This window comes from Monomorium pharaonis, chromosome 10, assembly GCF_013373865.1.
Source record: "Monomorium pharaonis isolate MP-MQ-018 chromosome 10, ASM1337386v2, whole genome shotgun sequence".
Lineage (NCBI taxonomy): Eukaryota > Metazoa > Arthropoda > Insecta > Hymenoptera > Formicidae > Monomorium > Monomorium pharaonis.
Window position 1 is genome coordinate 5,830,445 of NC_050476.1, and position 14,884 is coordinate 5,845,328.

The window sequence follows — 14,884 nt, forward strand, 5'->3', positions numbered from 1 at the left end:
ATTCTATATTAAGTATATAAAATTAAATGCAAATATGTCGACAACAAAATTAAAAATATGAACAAATCATAATATCCTGAATTTACTAAAATCTATGAAATATTAAATTTACGGTAGAAAAAGTTATTCATGATGCGTACATGACATCGAAAAAGATTTCACTTTCCACCTGGATGTACAACACGACGGAGCGAATCCCTGCACTTGCCGACATCTTGAATGGCCTTATCAGCAAGAAGCATACGCGACTATGTAACTTCCTGAGACGGTACGTGCAAGTATATTCTCCTTAGAAAGTTGCATAACCAATGGCAGATTTTTCGATATGTCACAAATTTCAAAAAATGCAAGAAAAGGTTGCAATAAACTTTTTCTAAAAAACTATTTGTCTTTATGAGAGAAAATTACGAGAGAAGTCCTTCAATTTATCAAAATATTCTAGTTATAATATATGCACGAAATAATAAACGCAACTATAAACATTCGCTGGAAATAAACTTAAATTCACAATGCCACATGTATATCAACGTTGAAACGCAAAGTGGGGAATAGTTTCGATGCGCGCGAATGCATACGCAGTCATTGGCATGTTTTTATTACAACGGACTGAACAAATAATTCCACGAAAATTCTAGGTAAACGCACGTAGCAAAAGTAAATGTCCTGTTACGAGATGTGTTTTACAAACAATGCACATATTGTGCGTGCATCTGCCTAAACGGATTTACTCGTAATAGGAAAAAGAAAAAAATTTCCGCGGAACGATGAATAAATGTTTTATAGAAACAAACAAGTACGTCTCTCAGATGTTGAAAATCAAAACTTACCGAAATTATGAGTCAATCATTCGAGATCTAATTATAATAAAAATATGACATATCGAGATTAAACACGATAATACATATAATATATATTTATGTGTGTGTGTGTGTGTGTGTGTGTGTGTGTGTGTGTGTGTGTGTGTGTGTGTGTTTTCTACTGATATAGAATTTTTCGTCATCTTCCTTATTCTCGTCCGCGATCGAAGGCAAGCATCTTATAAGCATAGCTTTACACAGCTTGGCACGTGGTACGTGTGCAGATCGAACAGAAAGAGGTAATAAAGCTAGTTTTCCAGCAGCCGTGGTCGTTTTTCGAGACGATACCAAGGAAACCGTGCAATCTGGTCTCTTATAAAGGCCGCACCGTTGAAAGAGACAAACCGAGTGCATAAAAATAAAGGAAACCGCGCGATAGAATTCGGAGAGACCGCGTAAGGGGATGGCGCAATATCTCTCTCTCTCTCTCTCTCTCTCTCTCTATCAAATTCACGACGATTTTCAAACGATCCCGGTTCTCCGCGACCAGTCTCGCTCGGATTCGGTTCGGCAGTCAGAGAAACTTTGCCGAGAGGACCTTTCCTCATCTCGCCACGAGAACCCAAGAAATCCCGACTACGTGAAAGATGCACTTCGAAATTATTTTCCCAGCTGATCGTCCTCGCGCACAGGCAATTTCCTTTCACCACGCTTTGACGAATTGCCCTGCTTTCTCTCTCTCTGTTTCTCTATCCTCATTCCAAGGTCCCGACCTAACTATTTCTCGCAGAAGGATGGGATAATCCCCGAGAGATGTATCAGGTCTAGCAACTGCCGTGGCAAAGAACCCCTCCCCTGTCCTACGACAATCTAACAAGTTGAATTCTGTCGCTATACGGACATTCTGGAAAAGGTATGAGGCAAACGTACTTCTAATATCCGCCAGAAAGACGAAGCACATAATCTTCAAGGGAAGGATAAGTCTGGTTACTGGTCAGGATTTCGTTTCAGGTCGTTTGCAAGCACGGATTACGTCTTGACGCATCAGGAAGCGTGAAAGAAATTGTCGCTCATAAATTGTAGAAAAATAACGAACGAAGGAAGTCATGTTCAAAAAAATCTTTTCAATTATAAATATTATAATATTAATTAAATCATATCAATTCAATAGAGTCAAGAATATAGTATGTTTATCGAACAGAAATAGAAACACTATAGCTTTAAAATTAGCTTTAAAACACAGAGAAAGATTGCCAATACAAGCATAGACCTCCTAACAAGATCTGCTTAAATAATTTTAAAAAATAATTTAAAACCCATAGTTCATTTACTTTTTTCTATATAAAATCTGTTAAAAACAAATTCTCCAAATTCAGAAGTTTCATGATTTTCTTTTGCAAGTCATAAAATTAAAATAATAATAAGTATATTATTAATAATATTAGATCATTTTTTATACGTTTTATAAGCTTTCTGAAACTGTTTTGTGTTTACATCTTTCTCTTTCATATTTGTCTTATAATACGATATGAAACGTCGTGAAGCATTTGTAAACTGATGCATTTCCGTTACCGAGATATGTGTACTCTTTTCATAACATAATTTTATTTCAAATAAATCATTTATTTTTATTTTATATTATTTATATTTATTTATCGTTAAATTACTTTCATTTTTAAAATGTTCAATTTTAGTCTTTTATTAATTTTATAAATGTTATTGTTTAATACATAAAGATATTTTATTTTATAATTAACTTCTCTACTAGAAAATCGTCTAAATTCTGCCATTACGGCCTCTTATGTTCATTTTGAGGTCCAATTTCTTAGACATGCATTTTTAGTTGCAAAAACATTAATTATTAAATATACAACAAGTATCATAAAAACTTATATATGACACTTATAACATACATAGAAGATACTTTCTAGTTTACATTTATGTTTCAAAGATTTATTTTCAGCTTTTGTTTAAAAAATATTATCCAAAAACAAGATAGAATGTACCAGTATTGGTGGCCTTCCTCTATGTTTACGCAAATTTAACTTTTTCAACAAAAATTAAAAATAAGGACAAGTGTTTCTCGTATTTTCAAACCGCCTTGTTGTAATATATTTTCGCGTTGCACAAAGACAGGGAGCAGTCGCGCCCAGATCCAATACGCTTCGGAAGTGCCCTATATTATTTCTGTCAAAGGAAAACAGACTTTCGTACCGTTCGGAAGTATCGTGACCAATTGCACGATTCTCATAGTTCTTCTTTCCCTTCAATTTCAGCATTTCATCCAAACGTTATAAGAGCCGTCTCGAATCTAAAAGTACGTCGGATCGGCCGCGGTTTGTCGCTCGGTATGGCAGGATCAAATTTATGGAAGCTGTCCGTGTTCGGCAATTTATGAGAATCCAATGCCTTAATTGGAAAATTATAGGACAAGGCCTGGGATGCCGACCGTTCAGCTCATAGCTCGTTGTTCAGTATAATCTGATTCCCTTTCCCCACGATTATGCCCGAATTTTTCACAAAGGCTAACTTTACACAACCAAGCCATAAAAACATACGATAAAATATGAAAAATGTAGTTCACGTACGTAGCAAATCCGCTTTTCCTAGTCTCTCTTTAATTCTATTAACTTTGTTAAATACATTTGTAAGACAGAGTGATTATTCATTTCACAATAAAGTTACAAGCTCGTTGTTGCTAATAAAATGTTAAAGTCCACGAAAATAATATTAAAGATGGTCTGACAAATGTATATATCATCCTTAAACAAATGTTACATTTAGTCTTGATAGTTTTATATCTCACCTCTCCGGAACTTCATGCACTTGAAACGTTAGCTTTTAAATAATCTGGATTATTTTAAATAATCTGATTAAGTACAATCATCTCTTAAATCTTTTGGAGGAACGAACTATGACTTTAGTGCACGAATGGACATGCAATAATCTTACGCTAATTTTACACATTTGACTTCACATATACAGATTTAAAAAAATCAATTTTTATTAAACTACTATAATACATAAAACACAATATATACATTTGTTTGGTCATGATCTTTGTGAATTTGTATCATCTCTCTGTTTTATTCTGTTTTACAAACCACCGTTAGCCTAGCTAAATCTCTTCGATCAAATTTATTGTTTCTATCTATTATTATGTTCGTGTTTACTTATTGTTGGTAATTTTGTTTTAAACTAAAGTTTCTGTAAGTCAAAATTGTTTTCTGTTATATAATTTTATAATAAAGTTTATTATTGTTAAATTTACATTTTTAATACTAGTTATTGACCTTTCATTTCTTTCATTATTATCTTGCAAGATACAAACTGAGAATTCTTATTCAATATTATATAAATATTATAAAATTTTCTAATTTACCTAAGTTGGCAGTGCATAGAAAATACATCTGGTGAACCAAAATGGAGGCCACCACGGCCGAAAGACGACTCAACATCGTAGTCGATCCTCAACTCATTTCTATTCCCAAAGTTGGCAGTACGCGGCAGCACTATTGTTTATCTGCAAACACACAAAACACAAATATTCATTTAATTTACCATTCTTATAAGAATAAAATATATTTTAGCAGAAGCGAGTTTATATTGCGAAACGAGCAAATAATTAACGCGCGCAGCAATTTTATTTTAACTAAATTAATCGTTATAACATACATTAAGATATAAAAACATCAGCGTATAAAGTAACGATCAATGTATTGTAATTAACAAGACATAAAGCGAAATCGTCAAACAATATTACCGACTTGTTTGAACGTCGCAAATGCAGCTATCAAATCAAATGGTTCCCTTCGGATCTCTCAGAGCCAACTTCCTATTTTCTCTAAAGCTGCTTTAGTCGAGTTCGCGGTACACAGAACATTTCGCAACAGAGAAATCACTGCCGCATACGCAGCGTATATACCGGAGAATCACATCCTTTCGAGTAAGCCACAATATGAAATCGCAGACGCGCCGCGTAAAATTGAAACAATAAAAAAACCGCAGTGGGCAAATTAAGTAGAACATATGTAAATTTTTAATTGCGACTGTAAATACGGAAAGTCGGGCAAATTTGAAAAATCAACGTGGACACTTTAAATAGGGAACAATTTCACCACCCGAAACGTTGGATGGAAATCCTAAGCTAATTTAATTCGAAGATATGCACCATAAATTATGCATCCGCACATTATATTTATGACATTATAAATGCATCGCGTTAATTACATTGTATACATTTTCTTGTTAATTCATAGCTATTTATCTCAACAAGGGCGCAATTTGAAATAATCTAACGCTTTTATATATCACGTATCATTATATTATATAAACATTATGATAAATTAAAATATTGTGTATAATAAAGTGACGATCCCAATTATAAGTCAAATTTGCAAAATTAAATGTTTTATAGACATACATACACATATATTAATGAAATTACAATATTCTGTATTCTTTAATTTTTATATTTATTATAATATAAAATTTCTTTCTCAATCATTGGTAGTATTTAGAAAAAAAAAACAGAAATTCTAATAATCTTTCTAACAAGTTATCTAAATACTTTTTAATTACTCCTTAAAACTATAATTCTTAGATTCTATGTATATAAACATACATTAAAAATGTACATTTATACTTATACCATAATTAGGCTTTATACATAAACGTAAATATTTTTCCAAAAATCACAATACATTTAGATACTGAACATAAAACAATTTTTCCTTTAGCTAATTATTGCTACATTTGCATCAACAACCTTTTTAAATGTTTGATCGTTAAATTTAGACGAATTAATAAGAATTATTTTAACTTTAAGTAATCCGCAATTGAGAGATCGTGAGCTTACATATTTGTGCCTTTTGTCAGATGAAATGTTTCTTACGCGTAAAATTCTATTCGATTATTGCCCTGAAAAATCGTGTCAACTCAACTCTCCCGAAAACGTCCTAACAAAAAGTTAGCCCTCGCCAGCGATGCGATTCCGGCGACGCGATCTTTTCAAATATCTCATGATCGAGTTAGGAAGAGGAAGCTCAAAGCCACTCGATGATGGGGAAAACAAGATCGCCATACCCGACGGGTATGAAGACGCACGGATCCCGAACACGAAGTGAATCAACCGGTCGCTCGAAGTCAAACAGAAGATTGTTACCGCGAAATTCCGCGTGATTCAATTTGGCCGGAAGTTCCGCGCGAGGGCGGAGGGGAGGGAAGTGGAAACACTCCGTTTGAGCGGCGAGTTCCGCGCGAGAGCGAGGAAGCGGTTTGCTCTAACGAATCTATCGACAAGAGTTTCGGGATTTCTACAAGCCCTGCGGCGGCTCTTTCAACGGCTGTCACTTTCCACGTGCGGCGTATCCTCCCTTTCGATTCGTCGCGCGCTGAAGGAGTGCGGCGGGGGGGGGAGGTGCTGGCTTTCATTCTGCCGCCGCGCCGCCGCCGCCGCGCCGGTGCTCGCGCGGAACTGTAAGAAAGGCCAAGCAATTTTCAGTTTTCCTGAAACCCTCGGGTAAACCCGAGGAAACCTGTCGCTTATATTCGCGAGTTTCAAATTATTTCACCATCTGGCGCAGGTGCCGGGCGTCGGTAACGAGTCGCGGTGCCGCGCCGTTCGCGCCCCGGCGAATAAAAGTCTCCCGCCGTATCTAACTGTTCCGTCGTTGTTTGAACTAGACAAACTGCGAGGTACGTACGCGAATCAACGAAAGGTACGAAAAGCGAATCGGCGCGGCGTGCTATGCCGGGTGAGGACTCGGTACCCGGATAAATGAAGGTAAAACGCCGCGTCGCTGAAAAAAAAAAAGAGGAACGGGTTAGCCGCGTCGGCGAATCGCCGGACGAGGAATACTCTTTGACAATAATTCAACCGTTTTCTAAAATGAAAAGGGTTTACTTTCGTGCGTTCGATTTTTCGCCTCTCGGTTATCGATAAGGGTCCTGAAAAATCGCACTCTCTTCTCCCTGACATCGGTGACAATAATGGGCGCGTATTCGAAAAGTCGATTCGGTACGAAGTCCTTGTCCGCAAACGACGATAAACAAATCCACGCCTGGGCCGCGCGAGGTTTGCACAAATAGTATGGTGTGACGCGTACTTTATGGTTGTGTAGAACATGCCCTCGGTACGTTGTAACGTACTTGTTCCGCGCGCTTGTTACCGGTAACTAATGTTCTGCCCGCCCACTCGATAGCGCGCGAGTCGACCGATTGGCAGGGCGAAGACCGCTGGACCAGAAAGAGATCGAGCGATTGAGCAAATTACGACACGTAGATTGCGAGCGCCAACGGGAGGTAGAAGCGATCAGTACGCTATCGTGGCATCGGTAGGCGAAATGAACGCGGCACGGGGATCAAATTTTCTCGTTTTGCAATCGGCAACCCGAACGAATGTGCAATCGAGACGATCGCCGCACCGGTGTCGAAAGCGGGCTACGCGAAAAACGCGTTGCAAACACATCAAGCCCTTTTTATTCCGTATTCGCTAGTTTTCCGCCGCGCTGATATAGATTTTCGCGTCGTGATACGCTGAAACATAAAACTACAAGAATTTCGATAAGAGAATATTTCTTCTTCGGGATGATTTTCTCTCTCTCACACACACACACACACTCTCTCTCTCTCTCTCTCTCTCCCTCTCTCTGTCCTGGGTAATAATAACTTTCCCGTTACAGGGTTCCACTCTTGTGTTGATTACAATGAAGATATATAACTTTCATACTTGCGTCAATGTTACAATTTAATTTTGTTAAAGTTCAGGAACTTTATTAAGAGATGCTAGTGATCAATCGATCGCTAGAATTACCCGATAACATCAATGTTATGAGTTAAGTTAGGTAACAAGAGGCTCGAGGGCTTATCCTTAGATCATCCTAAAAACCTCTCCTGCATTCAACTACTATGTAATTTACACGCAATTTGCTCGAAAATGTGAAGTAACGATTACTTTATGCGCGTACGTTGATACGTGGTACAAAAGAAAGTGCCAAAACAAGATTCAGAAAAAATTGTTACGCGACGTCTACAATCATGCGCTTCTCAGGTTGGCTATTTCTTTATTATCTCTCTCTCTCCGTTGATACGCGATCGATTTTGGCAATACGACGTACCGCAATCACAACTTCAGTCAATGTTTGCTCAATAAACCTGGCAAGAGCCAACAAACCAGCTAGTCCGTTGGCTCTCAATGTAAAGTTATTAATCGTAAAAGCGATTTGAATCAATTATTAATTTCTATAAGATATAAATTTGGACTGCGTTCTTAAGATACAAGACATAAAAGAAATAACATAAATTATATATATATATATATATCACTGTTTAAAATTCGCAGTAATATTCAGCATTTTCGATATGTATAATACAGAAAAAACAATTTTGCTGAAGAACAGAAGAGTTGCTAAATGCGTACCAATTAAGTCATTATATTCCCATTTGATATTGATTTATATGCAAATAAACATCGAAAATTATAACTTGATATTTTAGGTAGCTATTACAGCAATTTGACTTTTTATCAAATTAATTTATAAGTATTGCAAAAGACATGATTTAGATAATCAATCGCCTAAATTATCTCTCTAAATCTCCTAAATCCTATCTCCTCTAAAAATATCGAATTTATGAATTAAAATAATTAAAAGAAATAAACTATTTCGTTAATAATTTATCAGAAAAGATCAAATATTTAATAATTAATAAATAACATAATGGTAAGGACATCAAAATAAAATTGGCTTGAATTTATATTGCAATTGACATACTACTTTTACTCAATTTTATTAATTTTACTATTATTACTTATCTTATTAATATCATTTATTGATAAATTTTGTGTAGTTGCGCAATCCAGAAAACGATAGATTTGATAAAAATATTGATTTAATCTCTATAATAATTGCAAATATACAATAAATGTAAAATATTATACAATAAATCTTCCTTTATAAAAATAACAATTCAAGTGCAATAAAATATAAAATTGCAGGATTACATTATTATTAGTTATTACAAAAAAAGAGTTAAAAAGTTAACTCAGTTGTTATCTGTTTTTCGAAAATGTATTACTTATTTTTCATTTATTTCATATTGTCACTAAATGTTTATATTAAATAAAAATATAAAATGTTAATAAAGTAGAATTTAGCACCTAGGACGCATTCAGCAACTCTCCCCTATTTAAAAATTAAGAAAAAAGAGAACAGAATATTTTAAAAATTATTTTGTTGGATCATCAAAGTAAGTATGTAAAATTATATATGCTTAAGGCATAAACAAGATTGCAAAACATTCCAATACTCTAGCAATCGATGTGAGTGTCCTACATAATTATTTTGATAGCCTAATACAATTATTTTCATCTATATAAGCTAAATTTATAAACATTCCAGGAAAATCATTTTTTCATTGTACACGTCATATCTCATAATGCGAAAATAAATCTCACTTTGAAGTCAAAATTTATTTCACTAAATATCGTAATTTATTTCCAGCCATTTTATTCGTGTCGGAAATTATTTGTATATTCTTGTATATCGAAATCAGTTCCGTCGAAGAAAAAGGAGGTGAGAAAGGGGCGTGTCGGATCGATAGAGTTTGTTGAAGGCAGATCGGATCCGCGCAAAAATTATGTCAGGTCACGAGGCCCTTGTTCGTCGATGACGCTTTGATGACCGAATGACAACGATCAAGTACCTGGCGACTACAATGACCACGCTAAAGGTGCAACAGTTGCGTGTCGCGGTTGGGCAACACGGCCGTGTTCGTAGAACGCGACCACATTCGTGCCAACGGAAGCGTAACGGACTGCGTAAATTTGTAAAGCTCCGTCGGAAGAGCATCGCCGAGAGAAATTTTCCATTTTACTGCGCACACGGACTTCGGGTATTGCCCAAGAAATAGTGACAGCTACAATTTGATTGCATTTAAATGTATCGATACGACCTTCCTTCCCCCCGTTGGCGCGACACTCATGCGAATTTATAGCGGCACTTTCCTTGGCGAACTTTTACTGTGATCGTTCCTAACGCGACTTTGACGATACATTACAGTATACGATAACGTGTAACAGTAGAATCAACAAAATGCGCAACGCATGTACTACGCTATATAGTCTATGCGTCCTGCAGCCGCCGGGCGCATTGCAAAAGCGGTATTTTCACCATTTGGCTGCCGACCATCGTGTTTCGAATGCACAAACTGCACGCTCCAGCCCGACAAATGTCCATTACTGCTGTTATGCCATAAAGACATCCTAACGACAGTTTGATAAAACGAAAAATAAAAATTTTTATTATATTCTTTTCATCAGTTACATTTGCTTTACATTATTTTGATTTACAAGAATTTTATTAAGATAACTATATATAATGCGTGAAATTATAACGCGACTTATATTGAAAACTATGATCTCAGATTTTCCGCGGTCATTTGGACTTACAAGTCTCCAACTCAAAAATTCAAAAAAATATGAAATTTTAGCAATACATAGTATAATACGTAATAAATTTTTTTATTGCCCGAATTTATCCTGAAGAAATAAAATCTATTTCGGAAATTGGATCTTTTATATATTTTGTATAATTTTTAAAACCATTGATAAATTTTCTAATTGATAAATCTTATCAGAAGAAATAAATTTTCTCTATAAAATATTATTCTATCTTTTTTTCCTGGTGAATAACTTAACTTGTTCAAAAAAACCACGAATTTCATTCTCAACACACTGTAAACACTTATATAAATGTACACGCCCATACACATGCGTATTTATGAGTGATAGTGAAGTAAATAGCAGAAAATAAAAAAGAAAAACTTCAAAAGAAAAAGGATAATTAAAGTCTAGATATACGCGAATTAAAAACTTTATTAAGTTGAAAAACTTGAAAAAAGAATGTTCTTGATGAAGACGCTCTAATGAAAATCTATGAGAACCTCATCCTGACATTCTGACACATGTTAATTTAACTTTCGACACCTTTTGACACGAGTAATTCATCGCATTTCTTTTCTTTGAAATATTACGAACGCTGAAATAAACAATGGTCTCTATCCTTTCCCTAAAAAAAGTTTGGCATCTCAGGAACAGACCTAATGCGTTATTAGCCTCAATTCGAGGATCAGCTTGAATCAAAATATTTTGGAAAATTACGTTAAAACACGCATAATCCTATAAGGTGATTATTTTGTTATACTCATAAATTTTCATGTTTTTTTATTTTTAACTAGTTCTCGTTTATATGTATATAAAGAGATTTATAAAATATTGAAAAAAATTAAACTTTACACGATAATTTTGAGCTAAAATACGTGAAACATCGCTACACAGAGAAAAACATTCCTTTACATTCAATATTTTTATTTGTTTGGCTTACATTTATTTTACAGGAACAATATAACTTTAAATAAAACACTACTTTGTGAATAGAAATTTTTTTTAGTTCTGTTTTATTAAACCACATTGTTTGCCAGAAAAAAACAGAATTGTTAAAAACAATATGTTTCAATGAAAATAATTTTCTTTGATTACATTAAATAGTATTCTCGCGATCGCTCGGCAAAATCCCCACTCATGGACTCATTAGGCTACATAATAATGATTTACGAACAAGATTTACTTGTAATATTTGTAATACTACTAATAATTTTCATATTTGAATACATAAAATTTATTCACGATTTATTTACAACACAAATAAGCCAATCGTGTACAAAAGATGCCTAAAAGTAACGTGTAGACAAAGGATTAAAGTGCAGTTTATTACGTGTATAAAAGCGCAGCTAAATGGTAAGCTCTCCGAACGGAGAGCGTGGCTTAAATTCATCAGACGCGCCATTGAGTCGACAGCGCAGCATAACAAGAAGCCTCCGCACAACCGCACTCCCCTAATACCAAAGTGGAATTGTCAATTCACAATTCCATTGATGCGTTTACGCGTGCGCGCCGGCGTCTCTTTAACGCCGATCTGTTAACGACCGCGATAACAATTACCGTTACCTCACGTCGTGTTATCTCGCGATGTAGGTCAACGATCCTCGTTTTGCGATGAAAGAATCAGAATCATCTCACTCCTTTCTTCCTCTATCCCCCCGCCGCTCACTCGCAACTTGTTTAATGTCGTATTCCTCTAACTAGGGGAAATTGTTTAATCGAACCTCGCAGCGTCTCTGGGAAAATTTTGCGTACATAACTTGGAAACTCGCATCGAAAGTTCGATTCATCGGCTCCTTTGAGACAGCGCGCGTCTAACACGCCCCGTTATTATGCACCTGCATCCCTAATACACGGTCTCACCCCGTGCACAATGCGTCAGCCACGGGTAAACTACACCGGAAGCACGTGGATATACATATATATATATATATACACGTCCGTATACGTATTCGCGTACATACGTATCTACGTCCGATACGTACACTTACGTGTTTGTATTCACGCTCGCCCCTATTAAACTGATGCGCGTGTCGTTCAATTCGTACTTGCGATTACTAGGCTGATCCGCGCCGCGTGTTTGCGATAGAAATGGAGAGGCAATCGCTTTAGCCTGCATTCGTTTACACATATTCAAGGACCCTGAACCGTTCGACGCCGCGGCAATTTTACGCGGCCTGTTCCGTAATGTCACTCCCTGTTGCGTTGTTTCTCGTGATATCAGCTCGAATTCAACTTAATACGACGATAAATATAGTCTTCGTTCTCTTTCTCTCTGGATTTGTTAAATAATTTTCGAGGGAAAGGAGAATGAATGCCATTTTGTAAAGAGAAAATTTTATTGGTCGCCGGCAATGCGAAAATATCCTAAGGGGGAAAGAAAATCTGTTATTTTTTTTAAGGGGAAATTTTTTTAATTGCTAGCAGTGCGAGGAAAATACCTGTCAAAGAGAAAATTATATCGCTGCGCTGGATCTGTATGGAGCAGCGAATGTTGTTACCCGATTATCGGTTCGTGTGACTGTAATTTTCGACATTTAATGTCCGTAAATGCTGTCCACGCAAAATCGGCCGACATACAAATGCTAAATAAATATTCCCCATCGAGTCACGCCCGTACAAGCAAGTCGAAAGTCATTAATTCGATCTGGTCTACAATTTAAACCCGCCAATTATGCACAAATATAAAATGCGACGTATTTCCTACGGTGCCTTCCTTTCAATTTGTTTCACGTTGTTTCCCTTTTCCATCGCACACGTGTTTCTCTTTTCTCGTAAATGTACCGGCCAATTGCACGTAGGTCTGTCCTGACAAGCTTCGAGAGAAAATAGATGTATACGGTATCTCTTTGTATCGGCAATACGATGCGACCCCGTTGTTCTCATTTCCATGATGCCGGAACGGAATTGATCAGAATATATGTGCATCAGGAGATACACCATTGTAAGACTAGCTTGCAAGATAATATAGTCGCTATATAGTTTTTTTTCTTTCTTTCCTATTTCTTGCGGTGCATAATGTATAGTACACACTGCAAAATGCATAATGTACAGTATACATTGGAAAATATTCTTTAATCAGGATTGGGAAAGTTAGTGTACTTTTTAATTAAATTAAGTCAAAGTTAGAAAATTAATTTAGTTACGGGGTAAAAGTTATATGAAAAAAAAAGTCTGTTAATAATTACGTTAATATTAAATTAAATCATATTTAAAATTATTTTAAAAATTCATATTAAATCAGAAAGTTGTGATTTTTTAAAAATAAGATTGCTCGAAACAATTACAAATAAAACACCAAATAAATTTTAATTTTTTGTGTATCAAGTTTATATAAAATAATAAAAAAACGTATTGTTTTTATGTAGGAATGTACTCTTGTAACTTTTTTCTTTTACAGAAATATACTTTTAATTTAAAAAAAATTAATAAATTAATAAATTAAATTTATGTGTAAAAATAACTAATTAAAGTTAAAAATTAAATTGTTTAAAATCAACTGAATTGAGTTAAAAGTTATTTTAACTTTTAATTTTAGTTAATGACTTATATTAAATTTTGTAATTATACAAATAAAGCTGTGTTAATCATAATTATTTTGAACATAAGCATACTGATCAAAAGCGGATTTTAGTGTCTAATAATAATTTTATATGAATTATATTCCCAGCTCACACGAACTGCGCGCCAATTGTTTATTAATCTTAAAATACAGTATTAAAGTTTAAACTAGAAACATAATATCATAGATTAAACTGACAGGCAATTATAATATTTTATCCTGCAGTTATAGTATGCAAATATTTGATACTTTTCTCTCAGTGTACATAATCTCTGTGTATATGACTTTCAAACGATTAAATTAAAAAAAAAAAAAGAAAGCGTGCAATTGCAAGGAGTCATTATCCAAAATAAGGAAGATTATAGCGTGTAGTATTCATAGACGGGGACATTTAAATACAATGACCACCGTCCGATTACCAGTACGTTCATTAACGTAACGAAGAAGCGGGTATAGGTATGCACGTTGTTTCGCGCGAGAAACTACGTAATCGCCACACGGAGTTTCAGAATTCTGGAAACCTCCGTATCCCAGTCCTTGATACCGAGTTTCGACTTAGCCGAGCATTTCCCCGGATACTAATGCGATTTCGCATTACGTGTGTAATGGAAGAAGCCATTAAGTGATGTGTGCCGCGCTTCACCGCCCGAGACTACGTCTACACATGAGTTTCCCCTTTGATAGAGTATCTCTGACATCGAGATATTCAGCGGGGCTATTTGCAGATTATTATTTTTTGCGTACGTGACCTGTAAATTGCGCGAACGTTCGATTAATATCCGGTGGAAAACGAGAGAAATGCCGGGGAAAGGGGGGGAAAAAGAGGGAGGGTGGGGAAAACCCGCGCGCGCACAAAAGTATGCAGATACGGCCCGTAAATTCGTCTCCCAGAAATATTGTTTGGTACATAGACAGCATGACTAATGCACACCAGTGGAGGATCAATAATTTCATTATGTATTCAACGTCGATACACGCCGGCAATAAATCGCTTCCCGCCGAACTACGGTGAATCTGTAAATCTTGTCCCGGGCGCGCTCCCATATTCTCTAAACGCGCGATGCAAAAAGTCACGTCAACAAACAA

At 35.6% G+C, this 14,884-nt stretch overlaps 1 protein-coding gene across 10 annotated transcripts in view; it reads right to left on the reverse strand.

The window, feature by feature from the left end:
* Positions 1 to 14,884, reverse strand: part of LOC105832935 (peroxidasin) — a 164,417-nt gene that overhangs the window by 111,405 nt on the left and 38,128 nt on the right. For all 10 annotated transcript variants that reach the window (XM_036292637.1, XM_036292635.1, XM_036292633.1 and 7 more), the window contains one exon: positions 4,180 to 4,320. In XM_036292637.1, the coding sequence (XP_036148530.1) occupies positions 4,180 to 4,255 (76 nt within the window). In that variant the 5' untranslated portion in view covers positions 4,256 to 4,320. The remainder of the gene's footprint in view (positions 1 to 4,179; positions 4,321 to 14,884) is intronic.